The 24,737-nt window shown below is 37.0% G+C and overlaps 2 protein-coding genes across 3 annotated transcripts; both read right to left on the reverse strand.

The window, feature by feature from the left end:
• LOC145781028 (solute carrier family 25 member 3-like) lies at positions 1 to 5,665 on the reverse strand. Of its 2 annotated transcripts, none has more exons than XM_082592736.1 (6): positions 5,495 to 5,665; positions 3,759 to 3,883; positions 2,852 to 3,031; positions 2,209 to 2,390; positions 603 to 886; positions 1 to 470 (listed from the first exon to the last, which is right to left on the reverse strand). In XM_082592736.1, the coding sequence occupies exons 1-6, from the start codon at positions 5,637 to 5,639 to the stop codon at positions 313 to 315; spliced, it is 1,074 nt and encodes a 357-aa protein (XP_082448862.1). In that variant the 5' UTR covers positions 5,640 to 5,665; the 3' UTR covers positions 1 to 312. The 2 variants fall into 2 exon arrangements, with proteins under 2 accessions (XP_082448862.1, XP_082448861.1); XM_082592735.1 differs by having other exon boundaries at positions 3,759 to 3,892.
• Positions 5,666 to 9,966: 4,301 nt separating this feature from the next.
• On the reverse strand, positions 9,967 to 24,302 carry LOC145781164 (phosphatidylcholine transfer protein-like). The gene is made up of 10 exons (XM_082592934.1): positions 24,161 to 24,302; positions 23,539 to 23,647; positions 22,013 to 22,073; positions 21,156 to 21,315; positions 19,696 to 19,830; positions 18,622 to 18,739; positions 17,958 to 18,043; positions 16,257 to 16,428; positions 15,489 to 15,556; positions 9,967 to 14,991 (listed from the first exon to the last, which is right to left on the reverse strand). The coding sequence occupies exons 1-10, from the start codon at positions 24,173 to 24,175 to the stop codon at positions 14,887 to 14,889; spliced, it is 1,029 nt and encodes a 342-aa protein (XP_082449060.1). The 5' UTR covers positions 24,176 to 24,302; the 3' UTR covers positions 9,967 to 14,886.
• Between the last annotated feature and the right edge of the window lie 435 nt (positions 24,303 to 24,737).

Raw genomic sequence — 24,737 nt, forward strand, 5'->3', positions numbered from 1 at the left:
TCAATGTACGATGCTTTTATTACAGACTGCAAATGCGCAATGTGGTATGCTGCATTTGTAACACACGTCCAGATCAAACGCAAATCTTTAAAGTGTGGGTAAAATTGTCGTGAGTGCTTAAAAATACAACTAGCCGATGATAAATGGAGCTGCACCGCGACAACTGGACACCAGAAATCCAGTAGTCGCGCAGTGAAGCAATTTACCACAGGCCACCGGAAATAAATATCAATCACAAAGTTAAGGTTCAACAGGTCAAGCAAATTAGCACTAAGAAACTATATTGATTCAGAATACAAGTTGGAAATCCCTCTATTTTTGATCGAGTTTTGCTTTCAAGCTCGCAGGCATCTCTGGTGGTGGGGGTCGCGGCAAACGGAAGTAGACCTTGACAGAATCGTAGATGAACCATTGAAGGGCGGTGAGAGTACCGATCATGATGATACGAGCTGTCAAACCCTTCCACATTCCTGTTACAAAATGAACATTAGAAATAGAAACACGTTTGGTATCAAAATTAGATGCTGATGATCAATTATGATGCCGCGCAAAGAAATAGATAAAATGTAAAAACTGATCAATGTAAACAAACTCCCGCTGACCCTTTGGTCCAAGTTTCTTGAGTGCCTCCATCGCTGTGCTTCCCTTGTCTTTGTTCAAGAGAGACACAACGGAGTCGGCGGGGTGGGAGACGATGGCACAGAAAACACCAGCGATGTAGCCGGCGACGAAGGTGACCACCAACTGTTCCGACTTGGTGCAGTCGGCGCGCGGTTTTGGCACAACGAACTTGTAGAGAGCTTCAACGGTTCGCTCGAAGCAAGCAAACTTCATCATGGTGTAAGGGATTTGTCTTCCCCAGAGCGGGACAATGCCCTTGTAGAACCTGAAAATATTTAGAAAATTTGTGATATCGCACAATAGCTTCAAGCCAAACGCATGTAACAATTGGTGAAATCTCGCACAAGTTTTGTTTGTACACTCTCATCTAGGCTCATACCGGGTGGTTGAAGATTTAAGGTACCGTATATCAAATAAACAGGAAGGCAAAGAAGCGAAGTTTTGTGCCCACCTCAGACACGCCTGTAAATGTAGTGTCAAAGACACAGCAACATTTTTTCACGTGGTATCGAACCAGCGCCTTTCGAGTGGCAATGACATAGCATTTAAAAAAATCCCAATGATGAAAACGTTTGTTCAGTGTGTTCATAATAATCTTTGTTTCTATATAATGTGTAAAAAGACAGTCTTGTGCAGAAGGGGGCGGGTCAAATTTTTTTGACTTGCTATTGGTCTTGTGGCTATGGACATGGAGTGTTGTGAGCTTTCTTCGTTTCAGTAATTAGTTCGTAGCAAATCACCGATTAATAGCGTTCAATGCATTTTCGATGCCCGATATCAAATAGAAAGAGACGCAAACAAATTCGCTGGATCAAACCAGAAACGACTTGAACAAAATATACGACTCACAACCCCGTCAACAAACATTACAATATGAAGGTCAATATGTGTAAACTGTAAAGTGTCCTGCCGTGAAGAAATAAATAATACGATGAAAAGAAGGAAAACGTCAACAGCTCTGTCTCCGACGTTAAACGCAGTCAAGCTTTTGCTGGTTTCGTTTCAACAAGCGCGTGCAATCTTTAAATAAGAATATTCATTCGTTCAACAGACACATTTATCTAGAGGTGGGTGTACCTAAACAAGCCTGGGTGAATTACATACCGGTACACTAAAACAAACGAGTGCTCACAGGGTGTCTAACTTTATAGCATGAAAAGTCACTGAAGGCAATTGAATCATAATTAAGCGCTGTACTAGCCAAGGTCCTTGAAGACCTTAATTATGTCTGATCAATTGACGAAACGTCGGAATGAATTCAATTTAGCTTGCCTGCAGAAGAAAATGGCGTGCTTAAACGTTATAGCCAATTGCTGGAATTTATTCTAAACTCCACGTTTATCAAACTGCACTGTTCGATGGCGCATTCAGTTCGGAATGGCCCGTTTCGGTGGGTCCTATCCCTATTCGGTGATTTTTTCAATTTTTTTTTAAATTATTGGGTACCGTAGCCTAATGATCATTGCCGTTTTGGGTCAGGGGTTAGAGGTTAGGAACTCACCGAATAGTAGCAGACCCCATTCAGTTACACCTTGTTACATTAGCTTTTTGAAGATTTATTCATTCAATGAAATACCACAAACTTACGCAGAGAGTCCTTCTTCGGCTTTCATCTTCGGGAAAGCTTCTCGAAGGGTGTTGGCGAAGCCTGGTTGTGTCTGAATACGGACCTTACATGCTTCCATGGGGCACAGAGCAATGTCGGCAAAGAACTCAGCAGAAGCGCTTGCAGCAAGATATAGAGATGTTCTCCACATGTAGCTGTTTTCCTACAGACAAGTCCACATTGAGTGGGTTTCAGAACTGCAACGCCAGCCTTAGGACACTTTAATTGTTCTTGGGTTACCGGGAGTAACATGCATCTTATACTGTGGTATGGATCGACTTAGTCATTTCGATGCCACGAATACGATCACAGCAATCAATAAAGTAACAGAAATAAAGCACTTTCTACGGCAACATCGCAGTGATGTTACTATTTCAATAACAGTCTGCTTGCGTTGCATTACAAAAGTACGATCTTTCATGGGATCTTTTTATTGAAATCATATTATTGATGTTTCACCTATTGCCACCTCAAATAATTATAACAAGATCGATCAACTTTTCTTTATAAAAGATAAACAGTGAAAGTGAAATGATAGTTGTTGTCCAACAATGCAGAGTAATACATAACAATGCAAGTTAAAAAAGAAAGGAAATTAATGTTGTGATATTAATATGAACTTACTGGTCCTAAGATATCACTGTAAACGTTCTTAAAAACTTCATAAAACCCGAATTTGCATAAACCCTGCATGGAGTATCCGATGAATGTGGGAGCCCATCCTTTCGCAAGGCCTCTGACACCGTCTTCTCTTAATGTTACTCCGAATCCAGTAAAGATTCCTTTGTACTTAGCAGGGTCAACCTACGTACGAGATAAATGATGAGACTTTGGTAATAGTTGCCGCATGTTCACTACAGGAGAAATATATCCTATTAAGTGGGGGACCAAATAAAGGCCATATTATCTGTCTTGTTCAGTACACTCTTGTAATAATGGGCTACTACAACGATTAATCATATAATTAATCATGAAGAAATGAAAAATAACAGTTATAATACATAAAAGCAACATCAACAGAAAAGAAACATTTGTGTTGTTATTGATGGAAAATCTTTCCCCTCAGAGTGAGAAAGCCTCTTTGAGAACTTAATCCTGACAGCTTCGCATACTGGTTGACAGCTCTAGTTGGGTTTCCGCTAGTTGTTGCATTGATGTTCAAACATACACCCTGAGAGTTAAACTAACACTGCTTGACCTTGCTGTTTCTTAGTTTGCAAACTCAGGTGCCTCACCAACTGAGTTATGAAGGGACATTGCTCTTAACTGAAACGTTACATCTTTTGAATCAATGAGATAATTGGTTACTGTGTTAGTAATTAATACAGTAGTCTCTGCTTATTAAGCCTACGATTAATAAACCCATCCGCTTATTAAGCCCAATTTGGTCAGGTCGGGAATTACAAAATGTGAAAGAGTGGCAGAAAATCATGAACAACTTAATAAGCCCAAAATCATCCGGTCCCAAGGTGGGGTTAATAAGCGGGGACTACTGTACTAGTACAATGTTTTATGAAAATTATTTGCATACCTGGATACGGCATTTGACAAGATCCAGAGGAACAACTGCTGTGTGCGTTAAACCACAACTCAAGATACCACCAAACCCACAAAGTGCATAATACTTAGCAGAACCGAACTCACAGCTATCTCCCTCTGCAATAACTGATTACATATAAATGACTGCAAGAATGTTCATAAAAAAATAGAAGGACGTTGATCACTCATAAAGACCAAATAAGACATATTATAATTATATATATTTTGAAATTTGAGAATACATTTCAATATTACCCATAACAAAACACACAAAAAGTCCATGGTAAAGGTGAACACTGAACAGAGAGCAGATTCATAAGTGGATAGCCCACCCCAGAAAGCATGGGGGTAGAACTAAAAATTATTCAAACATGTTGAGCAGTTCTTGAGATATTGCCGTTTTTCTATTGCTTCTTATCTATGAAGCCATGTAGTGGCTAAGGGTTATTTCACTTATATAGCTCGAGAACCGCTTGTCTGATTTTCATCAAATTTGCACCATTCTTCTCAGAAAAGTGAGAAGCATGTTTTAAGCCAACAAAAAATTAGGTGGTGCCAAAACTTGAAAATTTTGTTTGTACTGTATTATAATGAAATGACCCACTAGCAATTTCTTTTGTTTAGTGATTTTGTTTGAATCTGTATTAGGTATGGTAAAATTATAATCTAGACCAGAAAAAAGTGTGTGTGGCTGCATACACCATGCTTGTGAGTTTTGGTAAAAAAGCAAAGGATGTTTCAAGTGATTTTTTAAACAATTGGTAGAAGACCTGGGGTACTCAAAATGGAAGTTTTTTGAGCAAAATAATAACAAACATATTTTTGTAATAACAAATTTAATAAAATTTTACTATGTAATTAAGCCCATAAAAATCTGCATGGTTAAAAAAATTCCAAATTTACTACTCAAAAAAGCATTGGAAGAGGCAGCAACGATGAACAGAGAAGAATTGGAACTTAAAAACTTCAACATTTGCTAAGATATAATTACAAGAATGGAAGAGTCTCCACAGACAACTAATCGACCCTGATGTTTCGGCATGAAAACCATGCTCCTTTGAATCAAAACAAAGTTTATTTAAGCCAGTTTTGTTTGTTACCGAAAGAACTGCAAAGGAAACAAGTGAGGTTTATGCTCAAGTGAGGGGAGGTCATAGCCTTAAGGTTGGGTGCTCCAGCTGATCATCCAACATTTGAGAAATTGAAGCGATTAAGCAAATTAATATGCAGAATATTTTTTCCTTATCTACCAACTGTAACTTGCTGATTACAATCATCAATTACTTACTGCAATACTTGCTTTCGTATATAGCCTATAAATGTTTAATGAGAGAGTGCAGACTCGACGACCTCCTACGCCATATTAGGGCTACAGTCTTTCGCACTCTCTCATTGGATGCACACAGTATGTTTTTGTTGTTGTTTTTTATATATGTTTTGTTTCGCATTTAACCAAAAATAAATGACCATCCACCCACAGAAACTTTGCACAAAGTCACTTTTAAATATCAAATCAGACAGTTAGCTTAAATGGCTGGTGAAAAGATACGCTGTTTGATGCATCCAACCCTTGGCTAAGTAGCATGGTAAGTATAGTAACTATAGCAACTGCGTACAAAAAATGTCCCTATTACAGTAGTTCCACACAAATCACTAATAACATATAATATTTAAAATATCGTACATTATATTGATATATAATGCCATTACAATAACAATGTTGTTTACCTGCAGAAGCTGTGCTTATTTGTCTTTCAACCACCGATGAATTTGAAACAGAATCAGTTGTGTTGGCTTGGCAGTCTACTTTGAAAATTGGAGTTTGAAAAGGATTGGTTTTGTTTTGAAAACTTTCTAGAATAGAATGCACCATTTTGTCTAATTAACTTTTTCTCTAATCCTACTAAAAAGTAGATTGATAGATTTATCGTTAGGTTTTTTAAAGGCTATGGTACGGTAATACTCATAAATACATAATTTAGGGATGCAACCTAGTGGTAATTTGTACCCTGAACCATTCGTACCCTCATTTCGTACGTACCCTGAAAAAATCAAGAAAATAATTAAAAAAAGCCAAAATAGCACACGGATCGGAGTTTCAGCTTATCCCTACCCTAACTTTAAAATTTTTGCGGAAACTCCGATTAGCGACTTCGGCTTTGTTGCGATCAGCGACTTCGGCTTTGTGCTATTTTTTCTCTCGATCTTTTCAGGGTACGAATTGTTCAGGGTACGAATTAGGTTGCATCCATCATTTAGTAGCCTCATCAACGGTTATGCGTCAATTCAAAGCCGGAAATTCAAAGCGGTAAATTCAAAGCGGTTGATTCAAAGCAGTCAATTCAAAGCCGATAATTTACTCACGATAAAGACAATAGCCCTAACCCTAACCATTACCCTAACCCATGGGGACTCTAGTAGGTACCCTAACTCTAACCATAACCTTTCGTCTTTGAATCATCGGCTTTGAATTGCCGGCTTTGAATTTTCGGCTTTGAATTGTTGGCTTTGAATTGTCTGCTTTGAATTGTCGTGCTACCCTCATCAACATACACCTGCTTGTTACCGGTAATCCGGTATGGTACCTCAACTTTTTAAACAGCCACATTTACGGATTCAGTGCTGTTAAAATCTAAAATGACGACAATTGCTTTAACTTATAGAATTTTAAGCTCTGAGGCTACAGTACTCTGTCTGAACAGCAAGTTTTGTAACAAACCACAGGTAGTGGCTATGTAGCCTACCGTAGTTTAGCCAACAACATATGATTTTCCATTAGCTACTACAATACACTCCATCGAGTCAACTTTATCACCATATTTACCCTTTCTCGGCACTCATTCAACCTGACAATAAAACGACCTTCACAAGCCAAATATCACCTACAGACCTACACAAAGCGATCAAAGGTTTTGTATGAAGAATTCGCCGGCAACGCAGAGGTTAAGGTACGTAGCTACTCAACTGTGACCGAACCTGGTATTGCGTAATAACCTTTGCTGGATTTATTTCACACGGTAGAACGGCGCTGCCTGAAATGTCGTTGATTGGTTAAGAAACAAGGAAGTATTTCTTTTAAATTTAATTTTTGTAAAGTTAGAAGGAAACGAAGTGATTTTAATTGAACTTACATAGCAACATTACTTCGTTTCGATATGTAAATTATGTAAAACTTTGTCAGAAAATTTACATGCATTGAATTAAACTTTTACTATCATATAAAACTGTATGCTATCCTTACTGCAAAAACTACATAAAAACTTTGCAGTGATCTGCAAGGTTAGAAGTTAGGACCTACTTAAAGACCAAAAATTTGAAAAGCAGTCTCCGGTATTGCATAAGTGTATGGAAGCATGGTCATGTAACTGCTTTAAATAAACTTCAAAATATTTGCTACAAATTTATAAAAACCTTGGTCTCTGACTCTGTCTACTCTACAGAACAGGCGAAACATTTTCTGGGAAACGTAGAATGCCGCTGAGACATGTTGTTGTAGAAACTGTTTGTAGCAAGGATAATTTTTTTTATTATATCTTCTTAAAAAATTTAGGCAACGTCCTCATTGTTTGGGAAGACAAAACCCTTTTACATCTTTCGTGACTTCTCTAAAAACTTGTATCCCAATCATCCTCTTCTGCATATTTTTTCCAATAAAATATTCTTGCTTGCCATTTCGGCCTGTAGCATGAACTTTGGCAATCACAAAATCAGCAGCATGCGCTTCTGAAGCTGATTCTTCCCAAGCAAGTTCTTACGAGTCAGTAAGACAAGACGAGTCCCATCTTCTAAGCTAGACGATAAATCATTATCACAAGAGTCCGTCTTGTAACTTTTTTAGTTTTAAAGCGCGAATATTTCGTCTGTGATTTCGTTGCGTAAAAGTCGCATTCATAACAACTCTGTCATTCCTCATTTGTACCAATGGGTAAACATTATAGAATATGATCATAAAATCGATGAAGAACAAAGAGAAGTATGAGCTAGACTAGAGCCTTAAAATAGTTCTTGGTCACAATTTTAGACAAGTGATTGAGTTTGATCTTTTTCGAGAATAGGCCTATACTAATTAGGCTATAACTTAAGTAGTTCAGTTCAGTTCAGTTTATTTTTTGTTTTGTTGGCGAAAAAGAAAGACACAAAAAGACAATAAACACAAATAATTCGCACAACAAGGATGGCAGCGAAATACCAAAAGGTCACCAAAGTCAGCTGCCACCCAAACATTTAAACAAAAGACCCAAAATTAAGAACATTAACACATACGGTATATAATATATAGCACAATACCAGCACTTTAATTTGTAAAAATTAACAATGGAATTAACAATACATTAACAATGTAATAACACAGGGTAACATAAAAAAAACATTGTTTAGAGAAATAAGCGGATGATACGTTTCAGGAGTGATCATTGTACAAATTTTTTAATTAACATTTATATTTAAATTTAAAAACATTGTAAGACTTTTCTTTTATTTCTTTTGGTACTTGATTCCATAGTTTCACTCTATTAAAACATAGCATTTTCTTACCAGAGTTGGACGTTGTAGAAGGCAAATTAATATAAATCATTTTTTTGGTTCTGACGGGTTTTATGATGGTGAATTTCATTTACAAAAATAAAGCAGCCAGCAAAGGCCCTGGGCAGCATTTTGTGCACATATTTGTATATAAATTTTGCAGTTTCTAATTTAATAATATTGTCAATTCTGAGCACATTAAATTGGTGATAAAGAACAGATGTATTTGTTGACCTCGGCAAAAATAAGCAGGATCGAATGAACTTGTTTTGTAACACTTGTAGTGGAGCAAGCAATGTAGAGTTTGCTCTTTCCCAATTTATAATCGAGTATTGGACCTTGGAATAAAACAAAGCATAGCCTAATATAAAGCTCGTAATACTGTTAAAGGGGCAATGTATCTCAGCTTAAATGCTTTGCCGCAGACCTTTGCAAGCTGCTTTCTAAGATTAATAATATGACTATCCCATGTCAATCGCTCATCCAAAGTTACACCTAGATAGTTTATACATTTCTTCCTTTCGATGGATCGGCCACTGATGGACAGACTAAAATTTTCTGCTGCACTTTTTTTGTTGCAGAGGATCATATAAGTAGTTTTACTATAATTTAATGAAAGTTTATTGGATTTCATCCACACATCAATTTTTTCTATTTCTCTATTGACATTTTTTTTGGAGAGATGACAGGCATTTATCTGACATATGAAAGTTTGAGTCATCAGCAAAAAGTGTAGTTGAAAAAGAAGATGCATTTGGAAGATCATTCACATAAAGAAGAAAAAGCAAGGGACCAAGGATTGACCCCTGTGGGACACCACATTTAACAACATTGAAATTAGAATTCTTACCGTTAATTTTTGTACTTTGCATTCTATTTGTTAGATCAGATGTTAAAACGTTTAAAAACTTGCCACGAAAGCCATAATGGTGAAGTTTTTTTAAAAGTACGGTATGCCCCATGATCAACTGTATCGAAAGCTTTACTTAAAATCAACAAAAACCGAGCATGTGTATTTATGATCATTCAAGTTAGAAAGTAAATCATCATAAATTTTTGTCAATGCTAAGCTTGTTGAATCATTTTCACGAAAACCATGTTGAGCTGGGGTTAAAATATTATATTTGTCAATAAAATTCATCATCCGTTTATATAGAATTTTTTCGAAAATTTTGGCAAAAGTTGGCAATAAAGAAATTGGTCGCAAATCTGTAAAGTGTAAAGGTGAACTAACTTTTGGTACAGGTAGGCTATTATCAGACTCTTTTTGAGTACCGGTACATCAGGAAAGATTTCTTGCAAGACACATTTATTCAGTACTTCCTAGGCTAGTCTACTCTTTATTTTTATTCAGTTGAGTTATAGGCCTATCACCTTGAAGAAGATAGGCTATGTAGAAAAGAAGCTTATTAACAACCGATTGATGTGACTAAAAGGCATATATTTAAATAAGGGGCTCCCAACCTATAGGATCTACGTTCACCCGAAAGGTCTTGAATTTTGTAATATTTTCACTCACTCATTCCTGGAGGTAGCCCACAGTCTTGGTGGGTTCCTTAAAGAATATTTTTTGTGGGACTAGTAGCCTACTACGTTTTTTTTTAGAATATCCTACTTTGTTCTTTCAATAGGGTTCATTAAAGTTGCAGAAAGTTTGAGAACCACTGCATTAATTTTATCGTTTTATTCATTTTTACGCATTTGTAAAGTCTCGGTCTTTTCTTAACAACCGCGACAAAATTCATCAAAATAAAACTTTTTGCCACAATTACAAAGACAAAACAAGACCGCATATGACTCACGTTTTTGTCGTCACGACACCTTTCAATCAATCGATAAATCGCATTGAACGTTGCATTGGAATCACATTTGCATTATTGTTGTAACAAATAAGCTTACAGTATTCTCACAAATACATGACAATGTTGGCTACTAGGCCTACAACCAGGTCCGGATTTAGAGGGGGGGCAGAGTGTGCAGAGTGTCCTGACTGTCCCGGGCATTTTTTTGCACCGGGACCCCAATCTAAAAGTGCCCTGCCCCCCCCCATCAGCCAAATCCGCCCCTGCCTACAGCACGCACCAAGTCGTTAAGTACGGTACGTTTTTTTTTTTAATTTGATATGGATGGTCCACGACAGCAAGGTCGTTTCGCTGAGCTACAATGTCGTCATTGGCTTAAAATTTCCGAAAATAGGCCTAATCACTTTGATGATAGCTCCAGGGTCCATGCCTGAAAGCCCAGTCAGGAAGAAGTGCCAATAACTTACTTCAGCGAGATTACGGTTTTGCCATTACGGTTAAAATAACGATGATGACAAACTAGTAGGCTAATATTCACATTTTGCTGGTAGCAGGTAGGCCTATAGGCTACACTACACGCAAGGGTGACGAACCTTTTTGCGGTCGCGGCCACTTTGTCAATTACACATGAGTTATCGGGCCACACAACGTTTCAATCGTAACCTAGGCCTACTATGAAATCTTTTAGAAGCGACTCAAGATATTATTCATGAAAAGTAACAAACGGCAGATGAAAGTAATAAAACTCACACAGTTGAAATTATCTTACGCAGAATCGAAACATACAACAGTAAAAAATCGACCAAAAATACAAGGTGAGGTTGGTGAATAGTGTTTTCACAACTTTACCTTATAGCTTTCCCATTTTCTAACTTTAAACCCTGAAAGTTGGTGTTTAGGGCAAGAAAATAGCAAAGGAAAGGTGTAGGCTACCAGTGAAGGCATAAAACAGCTTTGAGATGTCTTTTGTCTTTAATGTATGAGCGATTGTTAAATTGTTTTGCGGGCCGCACAAAATTCTTTGATGGGCCGCATGCGGCGCGTGGGCCGCAGGTTCGTCACTTCTGCACTACAGTATTTGAAGAAATTAAGGTTGACGTAGCCTAAAGATCATACCGTTTTAGTTTAATGACTTAATAATAATAATATGAGTTTATTTATTGTCGCTCTACAACAGCAAAAATCTTTTAGCGACAGGGCTCATTTTTAATTTTATATATGGTTTACGATGTCATCACATTATTACTCGACTTGTTCTCATTACCTTATGCAAGAAAGAACACAATCGGTACCATTTTTAAAGTCTTCGGTTTGACCCGACCTGGAATCGATTTTAGATCTGCAAGCACCAGAGCCGAAGACGAAACCACTCGGCCACTGGTGACGTAATTGTTCACCCAATGACGTAACGTCGAAAACCATACAATTCAATACATTTATTGAGTTCCATTAAGGATAGGGGATCTCCTGACTACGAAGCAGCAGGCCAGCGATTCTCTATCAAGTATCAGTTCTGAGTTCAGTATTTTTTATTAAAAATGCATGGAGAATCAGCAAAGCCCTGTTTATGGCATATGCATTTCGCTCTACTATGGTAGAGCATCATTAGTGCCTTATTCAAATAGAATCAATTGGTACCATTTTTAAAGTCTATTTTGAAGATTCTATGTGAATAGGGCACTAATGATGCTCTACAGTAGTAGAGCGAAATGTATACGCCATACATAGGGCTCTGCTGATTCTCCATGCATTTTTAATAAAAAATACTGAACTCCATACTATTCAATATTCATGCAGGACAATCAGTAGCACAATGTTTACCTACAGTACATAAAATATTTTCTATCGACGTCATATAAATCTCTACATCAACGCAAAACATCTCAGAAATACTTTGCGATGACAAACACCATGAGGTTCAACGATGTAGCAATGAAGTGGGATTTTGCAAACATTGATCGGCCATTAATTAATTATTGTAAATGTCACAATCGAATAAATACAAACAGCTTACAATCTACATGTGACATCAGCGTCGGAACCAATACTTTTTTGTATCATTTAATATGTTGCCAGCGTTGATAAAAAGATAAATAATATTATAACATATACTCATCAAGCAAGCACAACAATAGGTTTAAAATGAATTGCACAGAATCTAATGACACAAACATCCTATTCTAATTTCAAAGTTGCACAGGCTGCTGACAAATAGTTTAGCACAGAAACAGTGGGATCATGACCTTTTAAATATGGTATTTAACTTCCTTCCTGCTTGGCACTCAGCAGAGGAATAGGTTTAGGAACTTCCCCGACGTCGTTTGCAACCGTTGAACACTCTGCTCTTGGTGGATAAGCCGGTTACCCCACGGACTGAGCGAATTGCGTTTGGCGAGCAAGAAAGACTCTTTCAAAAACCCGACAGTTGATAGCGATCTAAGACGCTCTCAGCGTTAATCCTGGGAGGGTCCAAAATTGCTCAACAAAGAAACAGCAACAGTAGACCTACAAGTAATTCAGATGCTAGCTTCTATAAATGGTATGCTATAAATGGTATGGTAACCAACATTAGTCTTGCAATGCATGCAGTTTTGTGGTACGTAATAAATATATTGATCTTCAGCACCAGAAGAGCAATAAATGTATCGGCTTTCAGCATCAGCACCAGGGCTGTAGCATCAACATTGGCTTGTCACAGACAGGTAATTATCCTCGTTATCAGTTAAGTTGTATAATGTATATTGACTGCAACTCTTGTTTGAAATGCATGCATGCTTCAAGCGTAAAAAAGGACTAAAATGGCGCATTTAATGAAATTACAAGGCAGGAAGTCAGTTGTAAGCTAGTTATCGTAAGCTACTTGCTTCAGGTAGGAAGGCAAAACTAATCCTACTAATTGTTGTATCAAACTTTTTGTCAAACTACATGCTATCCATCGATCTTAAACAACGAGACCAGTGGCGAGCAAAAAACGTTAAAAATACACTGCAAACTATACGCTCAAAAAAAAGTTGGACAGAATGGGTTTACTGCGAGATGTTCTCAATTTGTTGAAGTCCCTGGTTGAAGTTTTTAAAGTTCAGCTATTTATGATTGTGGAACTGAACTAACTCGTGTGAGAATAAATTCCTTTGCATTCTAAAGTTCAGTTCTTTTTTTCCGTGCAAAATATTCATATTCATCCGCTTACTGCGGTGGACTGGATAGTTCAAAGTGATGTTCTGGTGCTCACAAAAAAACTGCCACAAAACAATATCGAAATAAAGGAATAGCCTTAAGCATGACAAAAATAGTCACCTGTGTCACTCAAAATCTGAACACTTTGTGTACCAATGGACTAAAACATCATTCACTGGCCTAAAAAGCGCTATAAAGATACCATGAAATAAGAAGAATGTTTTACCTATATTAGCTTGTTTTCGCTACGACATTTTTAAGAGACTTGTTCTGCAGTAGTTTTAAAAACAGGCAACTTTTACAATTCTAAAAAAATTCTACGCACCATCAACAGTAGCATTATAAATTAGAATTAGTCATAATCAGAGATGTACGTATACGCCGCAAATTCTACGCCGTAGACTTGCGGCGAAGACTTTTTCTTTACGCTAACGCTTGCAGCCACATTTTTTCGGATAGTTGTCGCTTGAGGCTACGCCGTAAAGTTTTCGCGGTTTTTTAGCACATAGCGTCAACGCATACTTTTTAATGTCTTAGCTGTTGTTAGCATTTTTTTTTATTAAACTTTTCAAATTTTGAATAAGTTGAAAGAATGTTTTCAATGGGCAAAGACATATTGAAACCAAAACGCAGCAAAATGTCAGATGAACACTTTCAGATGCTTGTGTTTCTTCGTCGAAATTTAAAATAGAATTTGTTTGTTTCGAGTGGTTTATACCGTGTGAATGTTTGGCACCTAGCAAACAAAATGAGTTTACGCTAGTGTATGCGCTGACGCTGACGCCGCCAAATTTGTTTACAAATTGCGTTGACGCATACGCCATACGGCGTATGGTTTTTCAGACGTTTGCGTTTACGCTGACGGCGTCAATATTTTTTGTATGCGCGTACATCACTGGTCATAATATGTTGGAAACACAGAATAAAAATACAATACAGCCAACTACAACTGTAGTGGGTGATCAACACTGTTGGGGATTTGTAAGCCAAACACGGATGTAAAATAATTTCAAGCTTGAAAGTAGAAAGAAGAAAATAACACACACTGTACAATTCTTTAGAAAATATATAGCGCAAACCTTTTGTAGAAACGTTAAAGATTCTTATAACACTTTTTTATATTAGAGGCCTCCTCTATATTTCATTTAATTAAAATGTATTAAGTTTATCCCGGGTAAAAACTTGCTTTTTGTTCAGAAATATCAAAGCCTGTGTGAGTGCGAAAATATGTCGGCTTTGGCTACCGTATGACAACCATGATCACAGAAAGACACAGATATGTCTGTAACGAGCCTGAAAACCCTGGAATTTATGTCATCTGTCGGAGGGTTATGTTATGTCATCTGAGGTAGGGTTGTAATTGTAATTAAAAGTAAGTTGACCCAGAAGAGAGGATTCTTAGTAAAGTGATAAAACTATCTCTTAAACGTTGATTCGTGACCATTGACCATTAATCATTATTATCTAGTTTTGCAAACAAGAAATAGCCTTGTCTTTGCTGTGTGAGGTCATTCTCACGAGCAGGCTAACAGTGGTAATGGAGAGAATGCATTCATACAATTCCACTTGTCTTTGTTCCTTAGTGAGGTTGTTGAACTTATTCAAATCTTTACAAAGTTGTCAATACGACCTGGCAGTCGCTAAAGGTTTATTGTTACTTTTTAAGAACTTTTCAAGACCGGCACATGCTCTTTGCAAATCTTTTAAAAATGCAGGTACTCCTGTCTGTAAAAAAAAACAAAAAAAAAAACATAAAATTGTGTCCTACATTTGAAGATAAGTCATTGAGTGTTAAAGTATCAATATCAGTGGTAGCTGCCAGGCAAGCTACACAAAAATGGTTGTTTTCAAATGACAACTCCTGAAGTGAATTTAACTATTTTTCCAAAAGGTCATTTCTGTTATTTTTTCATATTCTTTCTCAGACCCGAGTCAGAGTCACTCGATGAAACGCATGGGCCAACTTTAACCAGCTAAATTGAAAAAACTACTACATTTTAAGAAGCTGCATCAAACAGGCAAATATGAACAATATACATTTAAATGACAACCCTCTTTAGGAAAACCAGTTCTTTTACGGCTTGCTACTGCAGCTGCTGCTTGGCGTATGTTCATTCACTTTCTTAGTGGAGTATTTTTAGTTAAAGATTTTTCATAATTGAAGATTATACATTAGTCAAAACTATGACAAATAAAAGAAAGAAATACTTCAGCTTTCTTACCTTAGCCGCCCAGTTTATAAGCCAAGAAGGGATGGAGCCTCCAGGATTATCGTAATATTCTATATACGCTGCAACAAAAAATAGGAGTGAAATGAATTTAGCAAGTGATAGGCCCTAGATTAAGTGCATGCAACTGGTGTTTAATTCGGGTAAAACAAAAGAAGGTACTAGGAAAGTTTCACATCAGACCCTTCTAAACAACTTTGATTCTTGACTGTATGTATGTATGTATGTATGCAGTGGCGTAGCCAAGGGGGGGGTTTTGGGGGTTACAACCCCCCCCTTTGGCACGCGTGTGACGTCACGATATTGAGAATGATGCTTTCAGTCTAAAAAAAAATTGCCTAATTTTAAACAAAATTGCATTAAAAGAGCGAGTTTTGCCAATACCAAACATTCAAACATCTCAGCCAGGAATTAGCAACAAGAAAACACAGAGACTTAGCTTTTTTTCCGAAAAATGCCGAAGAAAACATGATCTTATCCTTTTACTATGCTACCGGACAGCACCATTTTACAGGAATATTCGTACCCACATTTTTGTTGAAAATGCTCTCAGAGTGCACCAAATTCAAAGTAATTTTTCAAAATTGTTAAATGCAGGACAATAAAAAGTAAACCAAAATGACAACTCTGGTTTACAAAGTCATCATACAACTCGTTGAAAGTTTTTTTTTTTTTTAAACTTATGTTATTTACTATTAAAATTATCAAATAAATTACAAACACACAGAAAAGTAATAACGTAAAAATTCATTTGATTTTCACCTTTCGTCCCATGTTTTCCAATCTTTGTCATGGCCAAAGACTGGTGGTAATCACCTACTCTGATTACATCTTTCACATGAGGTACTTCATCATTCAAAACGCTGTGCATCACAATGGTGATGTATTCTTTACCCTGCCGCACTTGCTTGCGACTTTCCCGGGCATAAACATACTAAGATTAACAGTCAAGGACGCAATAAGATCACAATCGTGTCAGTTTTGGACAATTTTGTTTCAACATTGACGTGTGTAACATGAACCTCTAAAAAGACTGTTATCTAACCTACTGCTGTTATTGAAAACAAGAGTGATCTCAGAAGCATAGGCAGATAGGCTACAATTATGATAGGCCTGTTATCTCGGCTGGCTGCGTCAGTAAAATCGTCACATGAATAAATAAACATCAGAAATAGCGCAAAGTAGTTAAAAAGACAACAGATAATTAATAAATCTCTTAATTGAGTCTACCACATTGTGTGTGACAAACACTTTACAACCACAAATTGCTAAATAAATATCCAGTTATTCATTACCATAATGTATTAATGTCACAATTAGCTATGCAAAGTTTTTAATTAAACCAGTGGTTTCCAGCCGGGAAAGATAGTGCTGGATAAAAAAGTTAGATTGTCTAGACTAGAGTTTGACGGAAAAGCAATCTTGGCGTCCAATTTCGAGAAGAAAAAAACACGCAGTTATACGTAGCCTACTCAAGTCAAACTGCGTTTTTTATTGTCAAACTGATGCTCTCATTACTTAGCCGTGTAGTCAAACTGTGTATGCTACAATCGACCAACAGCTCGAATCAATTTGCATGTATTGCATCACACTTTCAAAAGCATGCTCAAATGTTTTCATTAGCTTTCTGTCAAAGCATGCAAGTTTTTGTGACACACTCATCCTTTCCACGTCATAGCCTGTCATTGTGCTACGGCACGTAAAACCTGGTATGACTTCAGTGGCTTACCCAAAGATGCAAAAACATGACTAAAGGCTAAAGAGGGCAGACCAGGATGGTAGTACGACTAACAACAGCATGTGATCTGAGCTACTCCAAAAACGGCGCTTTACTATTTTAGCCATTGTGCCTCCTTCGCATAAAAGTGAATCCTTGATGCACAGGTGGAGGCTATCAGCACCTGAGGCGCGCAATGGAGAGCAAAAGAGTGTGGACCACATACTCTACCACTGTCCGACGTTTACTCCACCAAGGGAAGTTGGTCTGTCAACGCTGGAGGACAATACTATAAAGTGGCTACTTAAGGAATGCTCGGACATCTGACCCCTATGAAATGTAGTCTAAAAACAACTTCTCATACGAAAGAAGAAGATATAAAAGTGGAAGAATAAAAATTCTAAAATCGGCAAAGGGAGGAGGAATGCCAGAAACCACTGAATTAAACCATGCGAAGAAATAAGGTTCTTTAATGTTAACGTAAAATACGAAGCAGAAATAAAACAAAGTGCCATTTTATTTCAGTGCTTTTAGTGCCATCTTCAAATTTAGAAGAAAAAAAACTGCTACGTAAAACAATTAATGCTACGTTAAACGTAAAACAACGTACGTAAAACAATTTAACTGCTACGTTAAAAGTGACAAACAATTAAAGAATTTAGAGGGACAATTTATTCACATTTCTGAACTGCATTAATGGTTAAGTTACCAACCAGTACAATGTACGGTACATTGAAAAAGGATACATCTCTGTTTGCTAATGGCCAAGGGTAGTCGATGTTGAAATAAATGATATCAGGACCTTTTTTGTTTAGTTGCACTGGATATAAGTCTGAAACAGAAGAAAATGAGTATAAGTATAGTGTTGTAGATGAGCTCACAACTTGGTTTAACGTCAGATTAAAAGTGTGAGGATAAATAATCATGATTTTTATGTTAACTGACATAACTAGTGCAGAGTTTCAAAGAGTCTTCTTACTTTAAGTAGCCTAATTATTTTATTTGATTGCAGGAATCATTATGTTCGGACTGAGAAAGCTTCTTTGGAAGCTTAATTCTGTCAGTTTCACACACTTGTAAAGGTTTTAAACCGCTGAGGCAGGCCCGGACATCGAGTTTGACAAAGTAAAGTTTTCGCTTGTTGTTGAAGTGTTGTTGTCTGAATTATTATATCCATTAGGTGCCGCTGAGTGCAGAGCAGTCTTTGAAATGCGTCGCTCAAGCGCACATCCCGAGACTTGAACCAGTGCCCCTTGATCTTTTTCGTTCGTAAGGTCGGGTACTTAATCAACTGAGCTACCGAGTGAAAATTGCTTTGTAACCTACTGTTCCAGCTGAGATTCGGCAGCTACAAAAATACATATTGCAACAACGTTAAGAATGGTCTAATTTATGCAATAGTCACCTCACCTGTGACATATGAATCCCAAACCAACCGATATTCATTATCGAGGAACACGGCGGTAATTTCCTCTGGGGTCGCACCATATATTGTCGCGTAGAGCTTGTAATGGTATAATCCTGCGTCCTAAGGATTTAAAATTTATTTCTTTGATAAAAGGTTTTAATCAGGTTTACCGGCCACCCTCGGTAACGGGGACATCACCAGATTAAAACTAGACTACTGCTACTACTTGCATTTCTTATACATAAATCAGCCCTTGAGTTGACTATAGGCCCTAAATGAGCGTATCAATTGCTTTAAAGATGCATAGCTCATTTGTATGGGGTTGCAACAATTTACAATAGTGTATGAGAACAAAAACCACCCCTATTCTAACAGCAAACACGAGGCTTGAAGTGTCGATGCTTACGAATTAAAAACCACGTAAATTTTATAGGCTTGAGTTCCTTTTTATTTAAATTCAAAATTCTTTAACCTCGAAAAGTTATACAGTCGATTTTTCTAATTAATTATAGGTCATTAAGCGAATAATTTGGTCTCCACTCTCCGGTACTAATGAAAAGCTTCTTCACTCCAAACAGGACATCTCCAAAGAAAACAATGAGACTCTTAAGAATATGCAGCATTTTTATTTGTTGCTGAGTTCTCTGGAAACAAAAAAGGACCAGATTCCGAGCCTGAGTCCCAAAATAATCCTCAAGCTTTCATGACAACACCGCTGTTGATCATATTATTGATTAATCTATTGGAATAAGCTTAACTGAAGATGATCTAGCTTCTAGCTGATCGAAATCAATTTTTATCTATATATGATTAAACTGACTCGTGTGAAAATAAATTCCTTTGCATTCTCAATGAGAAACATTTGAAGTAACATCTACAATGATTGAAAAATACTTAAAACTAAGCATTTCGTTCAAAAAATGTGTTTAATTTTAAGTTTGCACATTTTTATTTTAGCTGGGCCCTCATTAATAATGGCTCCTTTTCAAAAAGGAAAAACTATTTGTTTTTCCTTTACAAGGTTATGCTAGGGTGGAAAGTTTTCCAAGTTCCCTCCTCTCGGAGCGCCTGCTTACCCCCTTCGGTCTTCTATAAATCGTAACATTGGTAGATTCCGCCATGAATTCGTATCCGTCAATGTCTTTACCCTCCAACTGGTCAAACAAACGCTCAAATGCTGCGTCTTTGAAGTCACTTAATGGGATAATGTTCTGAAAAAAAAAAAAAAAAACTTTTTAAATGTGTTATAAAAATAGAGCAACAGTGGGGGGTATGGCCTTGAAAGTTTTGAAAATAAAAAGTAATGAGCTACAGACAAAATATACCAGCATAAAGAAAATAGATTAAAATGTGTGTTTGGTTGTATCACAGTACAAGCAATCATAAGCTTGTTCTTTATTTCGCCATTAGTGTTAGAAGTACTTCCTTATTCTTGCGTATGAGGTGGTAGCAGTGACGTAATGCCATCCAGGCACTGCAGTCATTGGACTCTGTTAATGAATTACTGATGCAATGTGTCTATGGTTACGATGTCTTTTGGTTCGCTTATGCCCTGTCTGAAAGTTAAGCCGTAAGTTTGATGAAAGGTTGCAATTGCAGATAAGCAAACACAGTATGACGAGTGCAGTAGGGCGTAGCCACAGGGCTTGGAGGAAAAATCGCCGTCCTCCTCAAAAAAATATTTTGTACTATTATTGCAACGTTTTAATGACATTGTATTACATGTTGAATGACGCTTCATATCGTTTTGGCCGCATCCAGTAGCTATATTTTTAAACCAAATCTTATTTTCAAACAATAAGATATTTACAACAGTTGCTTTTGCCCCGCTAAAAATTTCTTTCTAGCTACGTCTACAGCTAGCACCCAAAAGATTACAAGCCAAGACTGCATTGTTTGAAAGGTTATCGACGTCACGGTAACAAACGAATCAAAATACTGACATTGGGACATTCGAATACACATTCTTGTGTGTGTATTGATAACGATACAAACATTAGTAAGACTTTTTTAATTTGTTCAGTAGTGTTAGGCTGTTGGCCAATTAGGTGAAACTGAAACAAACCCTGGGTTGGCTGAGCAAGATGTCATGAAATGGAATTTAATTAAAGTATCTTCAAAGTCACACTTCACGACAGATGCTATTTTTATAGATACAGTTGTAGCAAGTTTAGTTTCCCAAGTTGAGACTTGCGGTAACGACCACGTGAAGGTGCTGACTTTCACCCCCTCCCCCCGTTTAAGACGAAGTTGAGGTGATAAGTCGTCGTATCCTAGCTTGCGCCCAGTGGTTAAAGATTTAGATTAAGTGGAAAGGAAGACGAGGAAACCAATCTTCGTGTCCACCTTCAAGCATGCCTTTAAGTGTCTTAACAAAGACACAACCGCATGCTCATGAGCGGTACCGAACTTACGCTCTTCCGAACTCACACCAAGTATCTTATCACTCCGCTATGCTAGTCGACAATGTTTACGTTTAATTTAACTGTAGCAACATAACGCGATGATGTAAAACAGATGAAAATTGAAAACATACTCCGCCGCCTGTACTTTTCTTCCTGCTCATAGTTTTTATTCCATTTTGGTTGATTTTTACCGACTTTTTTCCAATGTTCAACTTGGATGGTTTCTGCTTCATATCTTGGTCCAGTTGTGCATCATAGTAATCAAAATATTCTACGATGTCAGCGTGGTCCCTAAAGAGCATTGTATGATTTTTATGAAGTAGCCAGACATAGAATTCCAGAGGAAATTTTTTATGGCCAAAGACTAAATGCAAACAAATTCTGTATCAGTGACATATTTATTTAGAGAAGGAGCAAGATAAAATTTGGGGATGACAATTGTCCCTTATGTCTCCCAAGAGTTTATGTGTTATTCGTCATAAAAGTTTTCAAAGTTTAAGCACTTGCGTTAAGATGAAGAATTAAGTTCATGCAGTGTTTGGTATGGTTAAGTTACACTGGCGTAACCAGATCCATTTTTCAGGAGAGGCAGTTGCCCCCTCTTCGCCAGCCGTGGTTACGCCGCAGTAAGGTTGCACTTTGGATCATGTAATCCAAAAGTGTCCACTGCTGTTCACGTCCAACAATATTATTTTATCACAACATCAGCACATCTCCACCAATTATAATGGTCATAATCATTCTATGTGTTGAGTCATTCATGGACTACCACAATACAAGGAAAGGGTTGCTTTTAACGTAGGTAAGAATGTTCATAAGGCAATATTTCGAAAACAGTTTTTTTTATTTCGTCTTGAATTACCATTTCAAATAATGAATTTTGTTTCGCCCAAATTAAATTTGCTTCGAGCACCCGTGGTCACTATTCACCCAATAGATGTTTGCTAAGAAATAACGTAACTTGTTGCAACTGTTGCGTATCACTTACCGAAGATTATGGACTGTAGGGTTATGATCGTTGTGTTTCATCACAGACGTATGCATATAACCTGGCGTACATTAAACAATACGTATGAGTAAATCAGTCATCAAAGTGGCATTCACAATAGCACTATGACGAATTTCGGCTAGAAACTTTGTCCGTTTACATATATTCAACATTTGCAGACGTAAAGTCAATGCAAAATGATAAATTTTGCTTACTTGGATACTAGCCTAAGCCATCACGGAGAAGATATTTGATAGAAAATAGTTACTAATTAATTACCAACATAGGCCATTACGAGAGTTGGAGCAATATTTCAAGTCAACTTTCTATAAATACACAAGCTGTCGCCAAAGTTTTGTGGTATGTCGCAGACGTACACATTACGTAATCAAACGCGTTCACTGGAGCATGCACTCAACAATGATTAACAACTTGAAAAGGTTACAGATTGTTTGGTTGATTTACAGCAATGTGGTCCTGTGTTTTGTCATGCTAAACAGGTAGTAGTCACTACCTAACCTAACCCCCTGAAGAAGTCAGTCGTGTCTGATTGACGAAACGTCATTTCAGCTTAGTTTGCACCAGAAGAACGTATATCATGTTATTTAACTTGAAAAGATTATTGAATGACGAAATGAGTGAATCAAAATGTGGTTCATTTAGCTTGGTTCAACATCGAAAGCTGAAAAAATGATGAAACAAAATTGAATCAGTCTTACCCTTTCGCCGAAGTTAATGTTTAGCAAGTAAACTCAAAATGCACCCAGAAAAGTTTACTTTTTGAATACTGAACTAATTAACTTCTGTTGATTAAATACAGGAAAGTTGGGAACATTTTGTAACCTATGATAAGCAAACCAAGAATTTTTTTCCTATTCAAAATTCCTTTAGCTTTGATTTCATTTCGAATAATGTTTCTTTGCAAAGAATTTCGTTTCATTTCGAACAGCCAGTCATAAAGAAAATTTTTGTGCTATTTCTACTCTTCTTTGCGCTATTTCTAGTGTGTATTGAAACGTGAAAACATCAGCATTCCCAGACAGCAAACCAGCTGTTTTTTACATTGATTCAACGTCTGCAGACGTTGACAGGCTAAACTAGATTTGACCTTACAACCAAAGAACGACTGATTGATTTGCTGTCTAGGTTTAGTCTCGTGGTCGGAAAGTCTATTTCACTTTAAAACCTTCATAAGTGAGTAACGCAAAACTGTTAGATAAAAAGTTAAGGGGCTAGAAATAGAAATTTGACACAAACTCATCATTTGCGCATGACTCGAAAACTGTGTTCGGAAAGCTGGTGAAAAAACGCTATTTCCACAGCACAGCATATGGCTGAAAAAGAACGTTCAATCTACATTTGTGAAAAAATGAACAATCATGCTACTAAAAGCGAAAACTCAATCTATTATTTAAAATTAGATAAAGACTCTTTCAATGGACCAAGTACAAAGTTGCTTAATGCAGCAAATGCAGTTTTATCATTTAACGTTAAATTTATGTCATTTTACGTCAAGCTCTACTCACCAGCAGGACAATATATGAGCACCCACGTAAACAGGAAGAGCAAGGAAAGAGCGGACATTGCAAAGACACTTAGCTTCATGACTGTCAGTATTCCCATGTATCTCAAAACCTAAAACAAACACGTAAACTTGTAGCTTACAAGGACAGTCTTCACTAAAATAAAATCTGTACAGCAAAAAGCACTCTGAAACAGAAAAAATACGCTATTAGCTGTTACACCTATTAGTATTTGAACAGTGTCAAATAAATACAAACAAAGCCTGCTAGTCTCTGTACGTCACAGGTCTTCTGCCAACGTTTTTTATCATCTTCCAACGCCTGTCAATCATTTTTCATTTTAGCGAAGGTGTCGCTTAAGCCAGAATGCATAAAAGAAGTCACTTCGCACTTAACTTCTGAGACCACCAATTCACATTTTCATTGCTGATAAACAACACTTACGTTGCCTGTTGCTTTCAGCAGTTCACTTGGAAATTTTTGATCATTTCTGCTTTGGTAAAACTTGAAAATCACCGCTCGAAATATCTCCACCTTTAATTGCTATTTTTCTATTCGGAACAGCTTTATACCAAAATCAAAATACATTTGTTTATTATGGATCACAGAAATCACCTATGCTTACCTGCAACTTGATCATGTAGCTCTTTCGGCTGTTCTTGTAAGAAAATGATTAGGCTTGCAACTCCACAAACTTCTTGTCGCTGTAGCGAACTTGATTGCAAATTTTCGCAAGCTGCAATCCTTTGGTGAAAATTCAAAAAACAAATCCCTACCACCTCATCACTGTTAAGCAAAATGAGTTGCTTTGCACTTACTTAGTGTTTACCAAAGCTGTGCAGTAAAGTTTTGCATGAGTCAGGTAAAAATGTATTAGTCATGTTTGAGTTTGCTTGCGCAATATGATTTGGAAGTTGGACTTTGTTACAGTTTAGTTTTTCTGTTTGCCCGCAAGATTGCTTGCATACAGCTTACCACCGCATTCCTTCAAACTTTGTTCTGGTTCTAAAACATGTACGAAGCACGTTGTGTTGGTAAAATAAGGACTTTTGTTGGTCTATGTGCAACTACTTCGATAAAGGTTGTTTCTTCATGTTAAAAGAATTCAACTAAAATTCGATTACGTCAAACTAACGTAAAAGTTAGTTGATCTTGCCAACGAAGTTAATTTGATATTGTGAAGAAGCAACTTCGAAGAAACA

The sequence above is a fragment of the Aplidium turbinatum genome, chromosome 12, assembly GCF_918807975.1.
Source record: "Aplidium turbinatum chromosome 12, kaAplTurb1.1, whole genome shotgun sequence".
NCBI classification, from domain to species: domain Eukaryota; kingdom Metazoa; phylum Chordata; class Ascidiacea; order Aplousobranchia; family Polyclinidae; genus Aplidium; species Aplidium turbinatum.

What these genes read in the sequence shown, in the direction of transcription:
- LOC145781028 (XM_082592735.1), bottom strand. Translation starts at nt 5,639, where the DNA reads ATGGTGCATTCTATTCTAGAAAGTTTTCAAAACAAAACCAATCCTTTT. An exon ending in AATAAGCACAGCTTCTGCAG is followed by an intron (nt 3,893 to 5,494) that starts GTAAACAACATT and finishes ATATGTAATCAG; the next exon opens with TTATTGCAGAGGGAGATAGC. An exon ending in GCCGAAGAAGGACTCTCTGC is followed by an intron (nt 887 to 2,208) that starts GTAAGTTTGTGG and finishes AAATATTTTCAG; the next exon opens with GTTCTACAAGGGCATTGTCC.
- LOC145781164 (XM_082592934.1), bottom strand. An exon ending in TGGAAAACATGGGACGAAAG is followed by an intron (nt 15,557 to 16,256) that starts GTGAAAATCAAA and finishes TTTTTGTTGCAG; the next exon opens with CGTATATAGAATATTACGAT. An exon ending in TTATAAACTGGGCGGCTAAG is followed by an intron (nt 14,992 to 15,488) that starts GTAAGAAAGCTG and finishes TTTTTTTTACAG; the next exon opens with ACAGGAGTACCTGCATTTTT.